At 27.9% G+C, this 17,140-nt stretch overlaps 3 protein-coding genes across 4 annotated transcripts in view; 1 reads left to right on the plus strand and 2 right to left on the minus strand.

The window, feature by feature from the left end:
* Positions 1-144, minus strand: part of LOC130673431 (RAC serine/threonine-protein kinase) — a 71,986-nt gene extending 71,842 nt beyond the window's left edge. The window contains exon 1 of the mRNA XM_057478433.1: positions 72-144. Coding sequence (XP_057334416.1) covers positions 72-113 — 42 coding nt within the window. The 5' untranslated portion in view covers positions 114-144. The remainder of the gene's footprint in view (positions 1-71) is intronic.
* A 3,876-nt stretch (positions 145-4,020) lies between these two features.
* On the minus strand, positions 4,021-9,319 carry LOC130673433 (E3 ubiquitin-protein ligase TRAIP-like). Its single transcript, XM_057478435.1, has 6 exons — positions 9,074-9,319; positions 7,629-8,003; positions 7,457-7,555; positions 7,268-7,390; positions 6,132-6,513; positions 4,021-4,477 (listed from the first exon to the last, which is right to left on the minus strand). The coding sequence occupies exons 1-6, from the start codon at positions 9,184-9,186 to the stop codon at positions 4,274-4,276; spliced, it is 1,296 nt and encodes a 431-aa protein (XP_057334418.1). The 5' UTR covers positions 9,187-9,319; the 3' UTR covers positions 4,021-4,273.
* A 423-nt stretch (positions 9,320-9,742) lies between these two features.
* On the plus strand, positions 9,743-16,939 carry LOC130672727 (caspase-8). 2 transcript variants are annotated; one of them, XM_057477432.1, is made up of 6 exons: positions 9,743-9,942; positions 10,000-10,606; positions 14,196-14,473; positions 14,554-14,746; positions 15,042-15,356; positions 15,423-16,939. In XM_057477432.1, exons 2-6 carry the CDS (start codon positions 10,003-10,005, stop codon positions 15,626-15,628), a joined length of 1,596 nt encoding a protein of 531 aa, XP_057333415.1. In that variant the 5' UTR covers positions 9,743-9,942; positions 10,000-10,002; the 3' UTR covers positions 15,629-16,939. The 2 variants fall into 2 exon arrangements, with proteins under 2 accessions (XP_057333415.1, XP_057333414.1); XM_057477431.1 differs by having other exon boundaries at positions 9,743-9,938.
* The last annotated feature ends 201 nt before the right edge of the window (positions 16,940-17,140 follow it).

Here is a 17,140-nt window from a genome sequence, read left to right on the forward strand (position 1 = left end):
CTGCATTGACAGTAATTTAAAAAAAATACTTATGATTATTATTTAAAAGTAATAATTAAAATAAAACTTACCCTCTCAAAAAAGCTGATTTTTCCCGAGCTATAATCACCCATTTTGAATTATCAATTAAATTATAATTTATTGTCACAAACTTGTTTATATTTTTTTTACTAAAACTCAATTATCACAACACAAACCACTGACACAAATAATCACACTAATTAATTTAAATTTTAACTTCAAACTCGTAAACAAAAAATTCAATTTTTCAAGTTCTTTTCACCAAACAAAAAAAGTCAAAAAATTTATTTATACATCACTAATTAATTAACTAAATTGTTACAATTTAATTAAAAAAAAAAAAAAAAAAACATTTATTCAACTTATACACACCCGCCATTTTAATTTTGTAAAAAAATAAACTGATGTTGATTGTTTACAAAAAAAAAAGTATATAAATAAACACTAACACTCGACACTTTTAACAACACATTTAATTAATTAATTAAAAGTTACTATTTTTTTTTTGGTTCCTTTTTGAATATTGTCCCGATAGGGCCACGTGCCATAAAAGTCACTACTATTTTTATTATTATCCACGTGATTTGAAAATAATAATAAATATTTAAGAAACAACAACGAAAACAAAGTTTGGTTTGAAGTGACCTTTGGATATTTACAGTGTCTACTAAATTTATTAATGACACTAGATTAAATATAATCTTTAAAAATTAAATAATGACTGTGAGGTAACCACTAAAGCAAATGATAATTACGTCGTCACGATAACAAAAACACGTGCAAGTTTAGTAATAAAGTTCAAAGTATCCAACGGCCCAGACTCTAAGTCCCTCAGCTTGGAGTCTACTGCGCAAGTGGTGGGGGTGAGCGCGCACCCGCGCGCTCGCGCAGTAAAAAGAGAGGGGGAATTGAATTTAAAATGGAGGACAGTCGGAACGAAGCATTTGGTGAATCAACATCGAATTTAAATTAAACGTAAGCCCGCCATTTTTAATATTTTTATTTAAATTCGAAATTTATGTGTAATTTTGTTCATCATATGGTTTCATATTATTTATATATAGTTTTATATAAATATTGTGACTAGTAATAGAATAATTTTCTTATTAAATAAGCAGTGAGTAATTTAAATTTTAAATTACAAATTTTTTATTAATTAAAAAGTTTTATTAGTATAGAAAAATAATTTTAAATAAGGAATTGAAATTGGTAGACTTTTAAATTGTAATGGAAGCTTTTGAAATGAAAAATTATGAAGATTATAAAGAATCAATGGCCGAAAATTGGTCGAATATTTTAAAACATTACAAAATTGTATTGTCGGAAATAGAAAAAGTTGTAGAATATTTTCGTGAATTGTATAAGAGGAAAGTAAAACAATTAAAAGAAGGTATTGTTCTTACGATGACAGATGAATGGACGGTAAAAGACGTATCTGAAATGATGAAGAAAAATTTTGAACTCTACATGGAGAAATTTAAAAAATTTATCGATAAAGTAAAGCATTACATTGATAATATCAAAGTTAAAATAGATAAATCTCAACATAAATCAGTTAAGGATGTGGTTATATTTGTTAAGCAGGCTAACAAATATATTGGGTTTTTAAATGTAATTATTAATTATTTGAATAATCGAGAATTTATTATTGATAATAAAGTTTTGAGTGAAGATTCATTCCTGTTGCCAATGAACATGATTAAATTTACTAAAAAAATAACTGAACGTAAAGATGGCGATACGATAACAAATATCATTATTTCGAAGAAATATTAGTTCAATTTTCAAAGGTGATTTTAAAAAATTAAAGGAAAAATACTAAGATATTTATTGGAAAATTAAAAAAGAAAATTTTGTTGTTGAATAATTACATTGATTATGAATTCAAATAAACTGAGTTAATTTTTTTCGCTAATCAACGGATTACGAAAAGTTTATTTACGAACAATAGGTCCGCAAAAAAAAAGTTTTGAAAATTCGGACCCTCGCATGACCAATTTCGTATTGAAAATTTTTAACTGACGAAATATCAAAATTACAGTAAAACTCAAGGGTCTACTGCATTTATCTAAGGCCATTATATATATATATATGTATAAAATTAAATATCGAATTATATGTATATATATTTAACTCATTCTATTCTCAGTTCTTAATAAATAAGATGAATCGCGTTGTTTAAAAAAAAAATACTGCATTTGTTTTTATTTTAAATATTTATATATATTGCAATATTTATCACTAAAACGTGCTTTTATATTAAAAATAAAATAAACAAAAAATGATGATCCATTACGTGTGACTGTTTTACTTAATTACTCACTATATAGTCAGTTTCTGACAGCATATGGAATGTTAAGTAAATACCAAGTGATCATTTAAATTTATATCAGTTGTCAGCGAAATTATATTTTAATACAAAGTATCTAAAGAAAATATAAATATGAACGATGTTGAGGCGAATCCAGGAACTGATTCTCGTCAAAGTACGGGGTGTTGTAAAAAAATGTCGTCAAAAAAAAAAATTTTTATAATTATTCTGATAGTAAGTTAAGTTTTTTTTAAGGCCATTCTCAGAAAATACCACATACTTTTTATAAATATTCAATGACCTTGAAATGTCATAACCGCGTTCAAATTTTATCAATTAATTTAAAAAAAAGTTAAAGCATTAATTGAAAGTTAAACGCAATATTCGTTAAACAAATTGCAGTAAAATCTTCATGCCAATATTATAAACCGAATTTTCAAATTTTCTAGGCTGCAATTTATTTACAAATTGTCGTTCAATTCCACATTGATAAGAACTGTAAGTAACTTTTTTGCACATCTCAACTGCGAAGCAGTGAGATGTGATCTGCTACCGGTTACTCGATCCCATCTGATTCACTCACGTAAAACTCATATTTACACATTCAAATATTCTCAACTAGAACAAAATTCGTACCATTTGAAAGATAATTTATTCATAAATAAAACGAACCCAATTTAAATTCGCTTCTTTTAAAAATAATGATTGAAAAAAAACTGTGATGGCCGTCAGTTTGTACGGACGTTGGTAAACACATTAACTTAAAAAATACATAACCTATTAATCTATTTTATTGTTTATTACATTTGAAGTCTTAAATAGAAAACCCTTTATGAAAATTTCTATCCAAATCCTTTTAGTTTAATAATAATTAATCAAAACAAAACTGGCAATTAATGAAAAAATTTTGGCTATACTTTCTTGTGTATAGAAGCGTCCCCTATTGATCACTTTTTGAATGAGTAAATGAGTTATGCATGTCAGATTTTCCAACTTTTTTGAATTTATCTCTGCGAAATTTGAATTACGTTGTCCTTTTTTTAATTAATGTTTCAACTTCTTTTTGAGTAATTAATAAAATTGTAATACGGTAACGACAGTTGATTCTTTTTGAATATTTGCCAAATATATGAGGTATAGTCTGGGAATACTCTTACTTTTTTTTAGATTAGAAATAATTTTAATGATAATTTTTACACTAATTACGCGCCACTGATAAAAATTTGAATAAATCCTAACAGTTAAAAAAATTTACAAGTTTTCCAATTTTAATATTATTTATTTTTGTAGATAATATTCAAAATAATTATAATTGGAATCGTACAGGGTACGAAAGCATCAAGGAGGAGATCTCGAGCTCAAGAATTACAGCAACAAATGGAAGAATATTTAGCTACACACACAAACCCTCCATTAGATTTACATCGTTAAACTTTTTGATAATTGTAAAAAATGATAGTTCAGTAAAAAAAATTGATATTTAATAATTTTATATTTTTTTATTAATTATAAAATTATTTACATTTTTATTTTTAAAATTCAATTGATCAATAAACATTATGACAATGACAATAATCAAAACATCATTTCTTAATCATTAATGAATTATTGAAACATCATAACTTCATCATTTTGATTTTATTTTATTATTATTTTCGAATTTTCTAATCAACTAAAAAAAAAGTTACTGTGTGTAAAATTAAACCACTGGATTTTTTGTTAAATGAATTAACATTTTAATAACGTGTTATTAATTAAAAATATTCAACAAATAAATATAAACATAAACCAAATACATGAATAAAAATAAAGTACATAAATAAAACGCAATTATTTTAATTGTGAGTTATTGATCAGTCGTCTATTTTGTTTTTCTTATAAATAAATAAATATGTTGTATAAAATTTTGATTTTTTTTCTTTTTAAATAAATAATTATTGTTTACGTTAAGTCGACAAATTCATCAAGATTACGATTGAGCAAATCATTGGCTTGAGATTTTGGTTTTCGTCCCGATGCTGAATTTGATCGTACGGTTGATTTTTTTTTAATTATATTTTTATTACCAGTAGGAAATTCTTCAAATTTTTTATAACCACCGAGTCCGTCTGAGATGTACGTTTCATCCCGTGGTCTTGTTAGAGCCTATTAAGTAATAAATATAATAATCTTTTGTAAAAAATATATTACAAAGTATTATTTAAGATAAATTATATAAAGAACTGGTATTAGTTTTTTTTCCAATCGCACTTATGACAAAATCCACTAGGGGCAGTAGAGTAGATTAGATAGTGACAAATGCTGTCGAACAATCAAAACAAAATTCATAACCTATAACTGTCGTTAATTGTGAATCGGTTTTCACAAAAGAACAAACATTTCTGTTAATAAAATATTTATACTCGTAAAGCCGAAGAAAAATTGATGCTATTAAGGGTGTAATACAGATTTGCAATACAGCCGAATTCCATTAACTCGGACAGTTAATCTACAGAGGAGTGGAAATTGATTAGAGTTTCCGAGTTAACGGATGCCCTTTCTTCTTTAAAAAGTAAACTATACACATGCGCTTTTACATCTACATAAATGATGCATAGGTTAAGATACACGGAGACACACCGTCACGGTCTAAGAAAATTTATAAAAAATCTATAGAAAACCCATAGGAAAATACTCTGATATCACGAGTTGCTCGTCAAAAAGTTGGTATTCATTAGTTTACGACCAACTTGACGACAAGTTGTCGACAACTCTAGCTTTTGCAACTTTTGGTTACCGTCAACTTTCTGAAAAAGTTGGCGCCAGGAAAGAGCCACAATTTGAAGGCAGGTTTCTGAGAAAATTGAAGGTAACTTTCCGTCAACTTAGGAATTGCTAACTTTTGCCACCAACTTTCTTAGAAAGTGTCTATCAACTTTGGAAATACCAATTTTTGCGGTCCTACTTAAAAAATCCGATAGATTCTTATAGCTGTATGTACAATCGGGGACATTAATTTGAGTCGGTTTTAGTTGGTTTTTACGTTTGAATCTATTTAGAAACCGACTCAAATTAATGTCTCCGATTGTATAAGGTCCTATTTGCTCTGAGTGAAGCCATGGTAGGAGAAATTAAATCGACTGAAGCGCTCGCAGTGGTTACTTTTGGTGTTACAGGAGGCTATTATTACAAAAATTGTAAGCAAGCACACGTGAAAGTATTTATTTTGTTTTAATTTTTATAAATTAAAAAAAAATGAGACACCAGAGTTGTTGTGTTGTAAATTGTAAGAATAGAAAGAACAAGATGGTACTGGCTACCATCACGGATTATACTCAGTTACATCCGACGTAAAAAAAAATTTCAGATGGCCCTACACTTAACTATAGAACTTCTCGTAGAACTCATTCATTCTTATAAAATCTCTATGGGAATTTATGAGAATCTATTGGATTCTATGAGATTTTCTAGACAGGGGGCTGTTAGTTTGACGTCAGTTTATAGCCAATTTGGCTATCAGGATCACCGTCTAAGAAAATCTTGTATTTAAGATCTACGGTCGGTAAGTAAGAAAGTCAATCTGTGTCATCAGAATCTGAGTGCGGTTGATTATCTGTGTCATTGGGAATCTGGATATTTGGGATCTGAATCAACGGGATTTGGATCATTAATACATCTGTGTCATCAGAATCTGTGTTACAGACACCTTCCCCATTAATCTCGACCCAGAAAGAGAGTAAACCTCGGAGATCTCTTCCACTAAGATTACTGCTAACGTATGAACTTACTAATAATATTAAAAATTTAAATAGATAATTACCATTGGATCATATGCAGGACGTGGTTTTTTTGACAAAATTGAATTACCAGACAAACTAGATCCCGTGTTAAGAGTAGATAATTTTCTTTTCATATCCGGCACCATATTCTGCACTTTGTAACGGGGATTTACCAAAGTCAAATCAATGTCATCATCAACTTGGCTGGGACTTTTAAAATTATTATTACTATTCGTAGCATTGGTATCTTTAGCTGTCAGTATATTAGTCTGCGAATTCGTTTTCATCGAATTTTTTTTTCCATTATCTTTTTTCGTTTCATTATCATTACTTTTGATATTCTGCGTGTCCAGTATTTCTTCCAAACGGTGTCTCAGCTCTGTATTTTCAGTTTCCAATCTAGTCATAACTCCCTCAATATTTCTAAAATAGATTTTTTTAAAATTATTTTAATAATCCACTATTTTATTAAAAACTACTAGAAATTAAGTAGAAATAGAAGTAGTAGAAATAAAATTTTTTAATTTCCTGGGGTAACTTGGACCCAGGCCATTAAAGACTTGATATTTATTTTACGTTTAGAGTTTTTGTTTGAGAGAAAAACTTTGACAAAAATAACTCAATATTAGAAATGTTCGAATAATTCAAAATATTTGAACTATTCGTCAGTTTTCGAATTATTCGTGAATTTCCAAATTGTAAAAATCAGAACGTATTTCGCGAAACAAAAGTAAAAATGTACCTGGAAATCGGAACGTTTTTCGCGCCACAAAAAAAAAATTGGAAAGTAAAAAATCTACTGGATGACTAGATTTCTGAAATGTTTCGCATGTAGATGCTGGTATGTCAGCTGAAAATCTTAGGCCACTCCTAACTTCTGGAACTACCCCTTTAGCAGTCAAACATAATTTTTTTTCATTTTCGTAGCGCGAAAAACGTTCCGATCTTCAGGTACATCAATAAAAAGTAAAAAATCTACTGGATCTAGATTTTTGAAATGTTTCGCATACGCGCTAGCATATCTGCCAAAGATTTCAGGCCAACCCCAACTACTCAAGCAGTCAAATTACGTATACATTTCATTTTCGATACGCGAAAAACGTTCCGATCTTTAGGTAGATCATTTTTACTGAATACACTATGAATAAAAATATAAAGAAATTTAATAGGTACTTACGCGGTTCTTTTTAATTGTTCGCGTAATCGATCAATTTCTCCATTAGCTCTCATTAAATCATCTCTTAATTTTCTTATTTGTTCTCTATGTACACGACGATTTTCCCCAGATTTTGTCAACTCTCTATCAATAAGAATACAAATTTATCATCAATATTTTTAATTACCGCATTTATAAAAAATTTGATACCTTTTTAAAACAGTGACATAAATTGAAAGTTTGCGTTCATCAGTTGACGTAATAATGTCATCAACTTCTGAATCGGTTGATGTTAAAATCATTTGAACGCTAAAAGTTAATAAAACAATAAATACATAATTACATTTTGTAATGAATTAATTAATTAAATATAAATAATTACTCTTTAATGTCTTCCAATTTGGTTTTAAATATATCAGCTTGCTCTTTATATTTTTTTGCTTCTTCGCTAGCAGCTTTAAAATGTTTTGCTTGCTCTCTCAGAGCACCAATTGCGGTATTTTTCTGCTGTAGTTCATTTTCTAATTTCAACACTTCCTTTCTCAGTCCAGCTGTTTGGTGTTTATATTTATTTGCATCACCTTTTAGGTTTGATATTTCTTTATCTTTCATTAAAACCTGAAACTGCATATTATCAACTCGCTCTTGAAGTAAAACAGCGTCATCGCGAATCGAGTCGTTGGCTGTTATATTAAAATAAAGCCGATGGATTTTTGAATTACTTGTTCTTTCACGACACTGAGGACATGTTTTTGACCTGGTAACATTAAATTCATTGACAAGTTATTAATTATTTATGAATTAATGAAATTATTTGAAAAATTTAATTAATCAATAGAAAAATACAAATTTTTATTTATTTATTGTGGGCTCTATCTTCTCAGCTATTAGATTAAAATAACAAATGCTCAGGGACAAATTTATCAATAATTTTATCCTCTACAAATTTGATCTCTGTGATTTTTTTTGTAATTTTGAATTTTGTCTAGATTTTTGAGTTGCAAGCAAATTAAAAAAAAATAAAGACTTTTTTCGAAAAATTGAATATTGACTTGTAGTTTTTAAAATATTGAATTTATGAAAAAAATGAATGATAGATTTTTTAAAGAGAATTTCATCCTCTACAAATTTTGTCTCTTTGATTTTTTTTGTAATTTTTAATTTTGTCTAGATTTTTGAGTGGCAAGCAAATTAAAAAAAATTAAGACTTATTTAGAAAAATTGAATATTGACTTGTAGTTTTTAAAATATTGAATTTATGAAAAAAATGAATGATAGATTTTTTAAAGAGAATTTCATCCTCTACAAATTTTGTCTCTTTAATTTTTTTTGTAATCTTCAATTTTGTCTAAACTTTTGAGTTGCAAGCAAATTAAAAAAAATTAAGACTTTTTTCGAAAAATTGAATATTGACTTTTAGGACTTGTAGTTTCTAAAATATTGAATTTATGAAAAAAATGACTGATACATTTTTTAAAGAGAATTTTATTCTCTATAAATTTGGTCCTTGTCATTTTCATAGTATCTCCAATAGTTTATCTGATATTTAAGTATAAACATAAAAAAAATGTATTATTAATATTGCAAATATAAATTATTATTTTTTCATAAATTATATATATATATATATATATATATAATTATTTAATTCATGAAAAAATAATAAACATAAACTTTTGTTTGAACTTTTAGATTAAAAATTAAAAACTACATTAGTTTGAATACTTCGTCATTTTGTTATTTTCTTGTATTAAAATATAAAAATAAATATATAAATATATGAAGTGATTTATTTATAAACAATATTAGATAACTAAAAATTCTAACCTTTCCAGCCATTGTGTCAAACACGGATAATGAAAAACATGACCACAACTAGTTGAAAAAATATCATCACTCGGATCTAAACGCGAGCAACAAATTGCACATGACAAATTCATTATTTATAAACTAACAAACTTTTAAATTAACCATTAAAATAATAAAAACAACGAATTATTTAAACAAAAATTAGCTAACGATTTTTTTTGTCCACTTTATCGCGCCAATTTAGCTGCCATAGTCGCGCATGTGCGTTTGTAATTTCAAAATGGCCGCGCAAAGTAAAAGCGCGTAATTCAAAATTTAATTCAATAATTTTTTTTAATAATAAATTATCAATTCTAAATCTGCATAATTTTATCAATTAATTACTAATTATCTATAGTAAAAAAAAATCAATTTTTATAAAAATTTAGAGCGTGTTCAGAAATATACTCTGGCGGTGAAAAATTACCTATCCAAGTGTGATTAGTACCTTTGTAATGTTAAATCGCATCTATGGTTCGACTAGAGGATATTTCTGAACGCAGAAGTTGAATATTTCTCTTCCAGAGTGTGTTTCTGAACACGCCCTTAATGTCAAAATTTAAAAGTTTCGCGTGCTTATAAATCCGCGCATGCGCATTTATTGGAAATATTTTATTGCGCGCTAGCCAATAAAATTATTTTTCGCGGAATTTTTTAGCTGATAACAAAAACAATGGCAGTGTCTCATATTTCACTTATATATGAATACTGTTTCATATTTATTTCAATTCAAAAATTAAATGGTCAATAATTATTAATATTTCAATACCATGTGATTTAAAAAGTTTATTTTCAAATTTTTTTTAAGTTTTATTATTTAAATTATTCAAATACATTTTATATCGTACGTAAGTTAATTAACCTCTTAAATAATTATAATTATAATTAAATTTATAAATTTACAGAAAATGAGTACTTTAAGAACAGACGCATTACCTTGTAAATCAAATCTGTCAAATTACACCCAAGTACTTGACAAAAATATAATAAATATCATAGAAAATGATTTGAATATAAACCAAAAAATATCAATCATATTTCTATGTATCGCCGATAAAATTAATGCCAACATTTATCATAACTTTATGCTAAAGTTAATCAGCTATAATGAAAAAGTTATTTTTAATGAAGACTATAAAAATAACGAGGGTAGTGTTTACATATTATATGATTTAATTGCCGATGTTGCTGATTGGAAGGATAAGTTTATTGAAGCCTTGTGTATTATTAATAACAAAATGATTATTAATCAACTGGGATTGATTGTTGATGATTTGTATCAGCAATATTGTCCACTGCAATCGCGGATTGTTGGCAAAATAAACGTTGCCAATAAAATTTTATTCAAATTATTTGAATCGCTGGGAGATAAAGAGACGAAGGAATTTTTGAAATCAATTTACAGTGAAAAAGATGTTGGTTTTGAAAGTGATCAACGGCTGAGGGATATATTTTTAATGGAAATTCATGCGCTCTATTGGTTATCTATTGGATTTATTAAAATTACACCAGGTAAATAAATATACACTATTATTATGATCGTTATTGATAGTAATTATTATGAACAACATGCAGTCTGATTCAAATTTAATTGTTTATTAAAACCTTACTAATTAACAGTCAGATATTTTTTTAATTTTTAATGTCATTGAAGTTTAATAAGGCAAATCTGGTCATTAATTCGCAAACTGATTGATTTCGATAATTGTATAATCACGAGATTCTTAGAAAAAATTTAGTTATTTTGTTCCACTGAAAACTTCTCTCTGAGATGAAACTGAATATAATTCAGATGAAACTCTTTACAATCTAGGCAGTACTGAGTAATATCTGAAATTTTTTTTTACCTCAGATGTCCCGAGTCAAAAAGCAAATTCGGATTTAAGTCTCAAAGTTCTCAATAAGGGTTTTCAGGATCAATTTAGAATTTTAAGATTGACAACAGTACAGAAAGTTATCTTCATTTAGTCCTCAAAGTAGTAGTTACGACCAATTTTACCACTTTGAGGACTAAACTGAAATAACATAATCTGGATTAGAGCCTCAAAATACCCAAAACGTACAGGAATAATTTTATCCACATTTGAAGCTCAAAAGTCTCATTCGACGTATTCTCTCCCCTCCCTTTTCTATCTAAAATTTTTCAAAGTCCGAAATATAACTTTTCATTCGTTGAGGATTTTGAGATCTTAGTTATAATTTAAAATCGATAAATTATTCGCATTTACACCTCATAGTTCTCATTGAGGCTTTTGAGGACTAAACTAGAATTTGTGTTTTGACTCGGGGTGACTGAGTGTAATCCGGGATAGTAGCCAGTACCATCTTGTTCTTTCCGTATGCTTAATCTCAAAATATTTTAAAATTTTGAGATCAGTAATTTTATACTATCATATCAATATATTTTAGCGAGAAATTTATATATATTAATAATTATTTAGAAAACGGTAAGACATTGAACTAATAGTCATAAGTCAAGACCTTTTTACTGTTACCAAATTAAATTTGTTTAGTTTTTATTATCATAGAGACGTCATGGACTAAATTTTTCTTATTCTTTCTTACTAATATGAATAATAGCTGTTTACATATTTACTAATATTCAGTTGTATTCAGCGGCAGAATATTTAAAATATTATTTTACTTAAAGAAAATAATACCATTGTCTTTTTTCCCGCGAAATTAAAATGTATTTCAAATTATGCAGATAAATTTATTTATCTTGATACTCGGCAATAAAAAATAAATTTAAACCATGAAAAAGCACAAATTCAAGTCAAGACTTCTACAACGATACCAAATTTTATAACATTTTTATCATAAAGATATGGCTGGAACAAAATTTTCCTTATTCTCAATAATAAACAAAATTATTATTACTGTTTTTATGATGCAAAAAGTACAGCAGTAAAAATTACTCATAAAATTTTATTCATAAAAAAAAATGTCAGTTTAGTTTTACAGCAAATTGATAAAAATTACTAATGTTGACTTAAACTAGTCGAAAGAAAATGCTGAGTAAATTATTTTATTGTAAATTACCCACAGTAAATAAATTTCAATAATTATTTACTAAAAATTTCAAATTAAATGCCGCGTATTTTTAGTATCATAAAAAATAATAAAATTTCTATCATCGATAAAAATTTATAACAATCATCAGCATCATATATCTGTATATATAAATTGTCAGATGTTTGTAAAAAGTTTATTTAAAAAAGAATTGAGTAATACTGAAAAAAAAACTTAGAGTTCAATGAGTTTGATAAAATCTCCCATAAATCTAAATTTTTTTTTTTATGATGGTGATAGTCGATTAGTTTTGTATGAGCGCCATAAAATATATAGGTTATCGCGTTTTAAAAGAAACAATATACAATAGTATACTTGACTGGCAGTTTAATTAAGAAAATTTAACATATTCTAACCATCGGTTTTAAAATTAATCATTAGTATTTTTCTCAGGAACTTAAACTCAATTTTCTCATAAATTTCATTAGCACAAAAAAAAAGTGATGAACTTTGTATATCGTCTACGTTTTTTTAACAAGTGTATCCGTTTCTTTTACAAGAGCTTCCGCTTTCTATTCAAGAGCTTCCTGTTCCTTCACAATATCTGTTACTTCCTATATAAGAGCTTTCAGTTCCTGTACAATGCCATCTACTTCATATGTAACGTCGTCCACTTCCTCTACGATATCATCCACTTCCTATATCACTGAGTAAAAAGTGAAGTATTAAATTATTGTGTGAATTCGAAATATTTTCAATATTTGCTGCTGGTGTTCATACGAGACAAGTACACACAGTTTAAAAATTTATGTTGAATGTAACTCAAATTATATGTCCCATACGGTGCACTAAATTTTTTGTGTTAATTTAACTCGTTATACTTGTGTCAAATAATAATGCAGGTTTAAAACTTGTTGAGGTCAAACAACACATTCAACTTTAGTTAAATTTACACTTGATCGTGTCAAACAATTGACAAAAAATATTTAACCATTGAATTTTTATACACAAGAACACAAAATTTTAAACTGTGCAGAGTATAGTAAATTAAGTTCATTATTGTTCAGAACTTCCTAGATAACAATTTTATGGAAATCTTACGCAGATCTGGTGATCGGTATTCTAGTTGTCTACGCCTTGCTGACTGAGTCTTGTTGCAAATATTAGTCAAGACTTTTAAATTTAAAGTTTTTCGCAGACTTACAAAAAACTTTGGGTTATATTCCCTAGTAGCTATCACATTCGGATACAATATTTCGCTGTATTCTCCTTGACTTGCTCAAGATTTGCTCCAGAATTGATCAATATTGCCACTAGGGTTGTATCTAAAGAATTGTGCAAGCTAACACATGGCTTGTTGATAAAATTACTTACGCATTTCTTCAGCAAAACCTGCGCGGGAAATTTATTAAAGGCACTCACGCATGGCTTGCGACAGATTTGCTCAACAAGCGCGATAAATATAAATATGTATATATATTTATATATGTCGAAGGCCAAAGGAAGGGGTAAAGTAACAGAGACAGTTATATAGCCCTTGTTGAACAAATCTTGCGCAAGTAATGCGTGAGTATGTCTTTATTGAATTTCTTGCGCAAATTTTGCTCAAGAAATGTATAAGAGATTTTATCAACGAATCATGTGTAAGAAATCTGCACTATTATTTCGTACAATATCATGTGCGATTAATACAAAAATCTTGACTTTAAATCTTGCGTAAAATCCTGCGACAGATTCATAGATACATAAAGACGTAGACGTAAGGGTTTTCCGCAAGACACTTTTACAAAATTAACACAAGACTGCTACTAAATTATCTTTCGTATGTCGTCTTCTGTAAGTCCAGAAAATTTATATACAAAGATTTTAGTGATCAGGGTTTTGACCAGCAACTCATGATGATAATTGATAATTGTTCCATGGGTTAGTAATCATGAACAAAGCCATTGCCACTTTTTTAATATAAAAATTTAAGGTCTTTTTTTTTTAAGTATTATATAGTCATTGAGAATAAGTATAAATTAGTTATTGTTTTTTAATTTTAGTATATACGATTTAAAAAGTGTATATATACATTTTTTTTTTACAGCTGGAGGTGATTTAAGTGCGTTATTAAAATATTTAAAACCACTTGGACACTTTGACAAACCGACTTTCCACGATATTGAATGGTACAATAAAAAATTTGCTAATAAAAGTCAATGTTTTATTAACAATAATAATAATAACAATGGAAAATTATCATTGTTTACAAAATTAAAATCTTTAAATTTAAAAAAGAAAATCGAGGAAATCGATTCCGATAAAATAATTATTAAAAATGGTCTGTGTTTAATTATTAATGAAATGAATTTTCCTAATACTGCAGTAAGTATTTTATCTGACTACCCCGTAAAAATAAAAATAATAACAATAGCAATAACTTAATAAAACAAAGTAATTTACAGTATGAAGATCGTGCTGGCAGTAAAGCAGACGTTGAAAATCTTAAACAAACTTTTAAAAACTTAGGTTTTGAGATAAGTTGCTATGAAGATCTTCGTGCCGATGAAATCGTTAGAAAAATTCATCACTATGCGACTAGAAGAACAAAACATTACGATTGTTTCGTTGTTTGTTTGCTGAGTCACGGATATCCCGGTAACTTAACCTCCAAACAATTACAGTCGGACTCCATTAACTCAGAACCTCCTAAATCTTGACCCCTACTACATTGTCTTCCACCCATATATTTATCTATGCATCATTCATGCAGAAGTAAGAGCGCATGCGTCATAGTTTACTTTTTAAGGGAGAAGGGGCATCCGTTAACTCGGAAATCTCAAGAAATTTCCGCTCCTTCATAGACTAATTGTCCAAGTCAATGGAGCTCGACTGTGATCTCTTTTTAAATTTGAATTTAAATTAATGTATATCTTTTCTTATCAATAAATAGATGGGATAATTTCCAGTGATCACAAAAAAATAACATTTGAAGACATAGAAAAATGTCTTTGCCTGAAAGAAATGTCAAAAACATTGAAACTAGTTATTGTTCAAGCTTGTCAAGGTGACACGACTGGCATCGCTTCGTCGAAAAATAACCTCGCTGTTGATGGATGTAGTTCGAGTGATAAAAATATAAAGTTGCCCAAAAATTTGTTTGCTGATGGCAATCAATTGAAAGCCAAAAAAATTGACTATAGGAAAGAATTTTTATTGTTTAAATCTACCATGAAAGGTTACGTTGCCATACGTCATAAGGAACAAGGTAACCAAACTTTTTTTTATTAGTTTAATATATAATAGAGATTTCAGTAATTAATTATAATTAAAGGATCCTGGTTTATTACCGATGTATGCAAAGTTCTTAATGACATTGAAACTCATTTATCAATCGATGAATGGAGTCGGCAAGTAAAAAAAAAAATAAGCTCAAGATGTGGAGAAGTTAATGGTCTTAATGCTGGGCAATTAGCCGAAACTGAACGTGATCGTCGTACAAAACAATACTTTTTTTTATACCAACCAATTAATCAATAGTAATTTTTAAATTAATTATTTTAATATATGAAACGTGACTTAATAATTTAAGTTAATCATACTTTTATTTGTTAACAAATATGTAATAATTCTAGGTTAATATGGCTGCGTTCGAGTTAACTAAGTACGGAAGCTGGGCCAGCTTACCTTCAACTTCTAAGAAAGTGGCTCTATCTCGTGTCCATTTTTAACTTGTGGAAAAGTGATATCCTCACGTCCACTTTCAATATGCGCACAAGTTGAAAGTGGACACGAAGGTGCCATTTTCTTAAGTTGAAAGCGGACGCGAGATAGAGCCACTTTCTTTCAAGTTGAAGGTGACCTGACCCAGCTTCCGTAACTAAGTTCTGAACAATACTAAGTATTGTTCCGAGCATACTATACATTTTACAGTTAAGTCCGCTAAAGAATTACATTTTTTTCCACTACTTAGCAATAAGACGCGCATGTAAAATCAGCGACATTAATTTGTACCGGGTCGTATTGAATTCTTCTAATTTAATCCATCTCCTTTGGGACCATCAAGGCGAGGGCAACATGGCCCGGTACAAATTAAAGTTGCCGATTGTCTTTGCCCTGATGCGCATGCGCAGTAATAACGATTGTAAACATTGGCGGAGTAAAGTCATTCTTTTGTGACGCAACTGTACTATGTACGCCATTTTGAAAAATAAGAATTTAGTTAATTTTTTTAGGAGACGAACGCAGTCATATAAAAATATTAAGTATATTTTAATTAATGATATACTTAAATTTTGGCAGTTGTAATATTTATAATTATCATGACACTGATGATCAATGAGATTAATAGACATTAATTTAATTTGTGATAATAATGTGTCTATTAGTCTGGTGATAAGAGATCCCAGTGACGTTTATAATAATAAGGGTGAAAATATTTTTTTAAATTGCATGGAAAAAAAAGTTACAGTAAATTTTTGTATCAGCTGATGCTGCTCGAGTTTTAGGTACAAAAAGTGGGGGAAGTAGTATAGGAAGTGTATAAAAAATTTTATAAACAATACAGACAATTTGCATTTTTATGTAATAGATTTTTACTTTTTTTTTATGTAATAGATTTTTAACGAATGTTAGTAAATATTTATAATTTGTATTGTTTTCAAAAAAAATTATTGGAAATTCGTTTTTTATATTTGTATGAAGAAAACTATGAATTTTTTATTTTATTTTTGTTTAATTAAAAAAAAAAGGTGGAGTCTAATCAAAAAAGTTTTCTTTTTACTGTGATCTTAAGATTTTGAAAAACTTTTATGTCCGTTAGTGGGTTAATAAATAATATTACGAGTTAATAAAATACAAACAAAAAGTATTTTAAATATTTGTAATTTTTAATATTTTATAAAAATAAAAAATGACAATAAATTTTTTATGTGAATATTCATCCTTGCATTTTAATGCAACGCTTCATTTAAAAATTAATTATATTTACTAATAACTGTACCAAAATTCGTTAAGTGAACGCCACCTACGACTTGATTCTACTACAGGATA

The sequence above is a fragment of the Microplitis mediator genome, chromosome 8 (assembly GCF_029852145.1).
Source record: "Microplitis mediator isolate UGA2020A chromosome 8, iyMicMedi2.1, whole genome shotgun sequence".
Lineage (NCBI taxonomy): Eukaryota > Metazoa > Arthropoda > Insecta > Hymenoptera > Braconidae > Microplitis > Microplitis mediator.

Excerpts from the sequence above, each read along its gene's own strand:
- LOC130673433 (XM_057478435.1), bottom strand. The coding sequence starts at position 9,186 with ATGAATTTGTCATGTGCAATTTGTTGCTCGCGTTTAGATCCGAGTGAT. Across the intron at positions 7,556-7,628 it reads AAATTGGAAGACATTAAAGA|CGTTCAAATGATTTTAACAT; the intron begins GTAATTATTTAT and ends ATTAACTTTTAG. Across the intron at positions 6,514-7,267 it reads GAACAATTAAAAAGAACCGC|AAATATTGAGGGAGTTATGA; the intron begins GTAAGTACCTAT and ends AATCTATTTTAG.
- LOC130672727 (XM_057477432.1), top strand. The coding sequence starts at position 10,003 with ATGAGTACTTTAAGAACAGACGCATTACCTTGTAAATCAAATCTGTCA. Across the intron at positions 10,607-14,195 it reads ATTTATTAAAATTACACCAG|CTGGAGGTGATTTAAGTGCG; the intron begins GTAAATAAATAT and ends TTTTTTTTACAG. Across the intron at positions 14,474-14,553 it reads TGAATTTTCCTAATACTGCA|TATGAAGATCGTGCTGGCAG; the intron begins GTAAGTATTTTA and ends AGTAATTTACAG.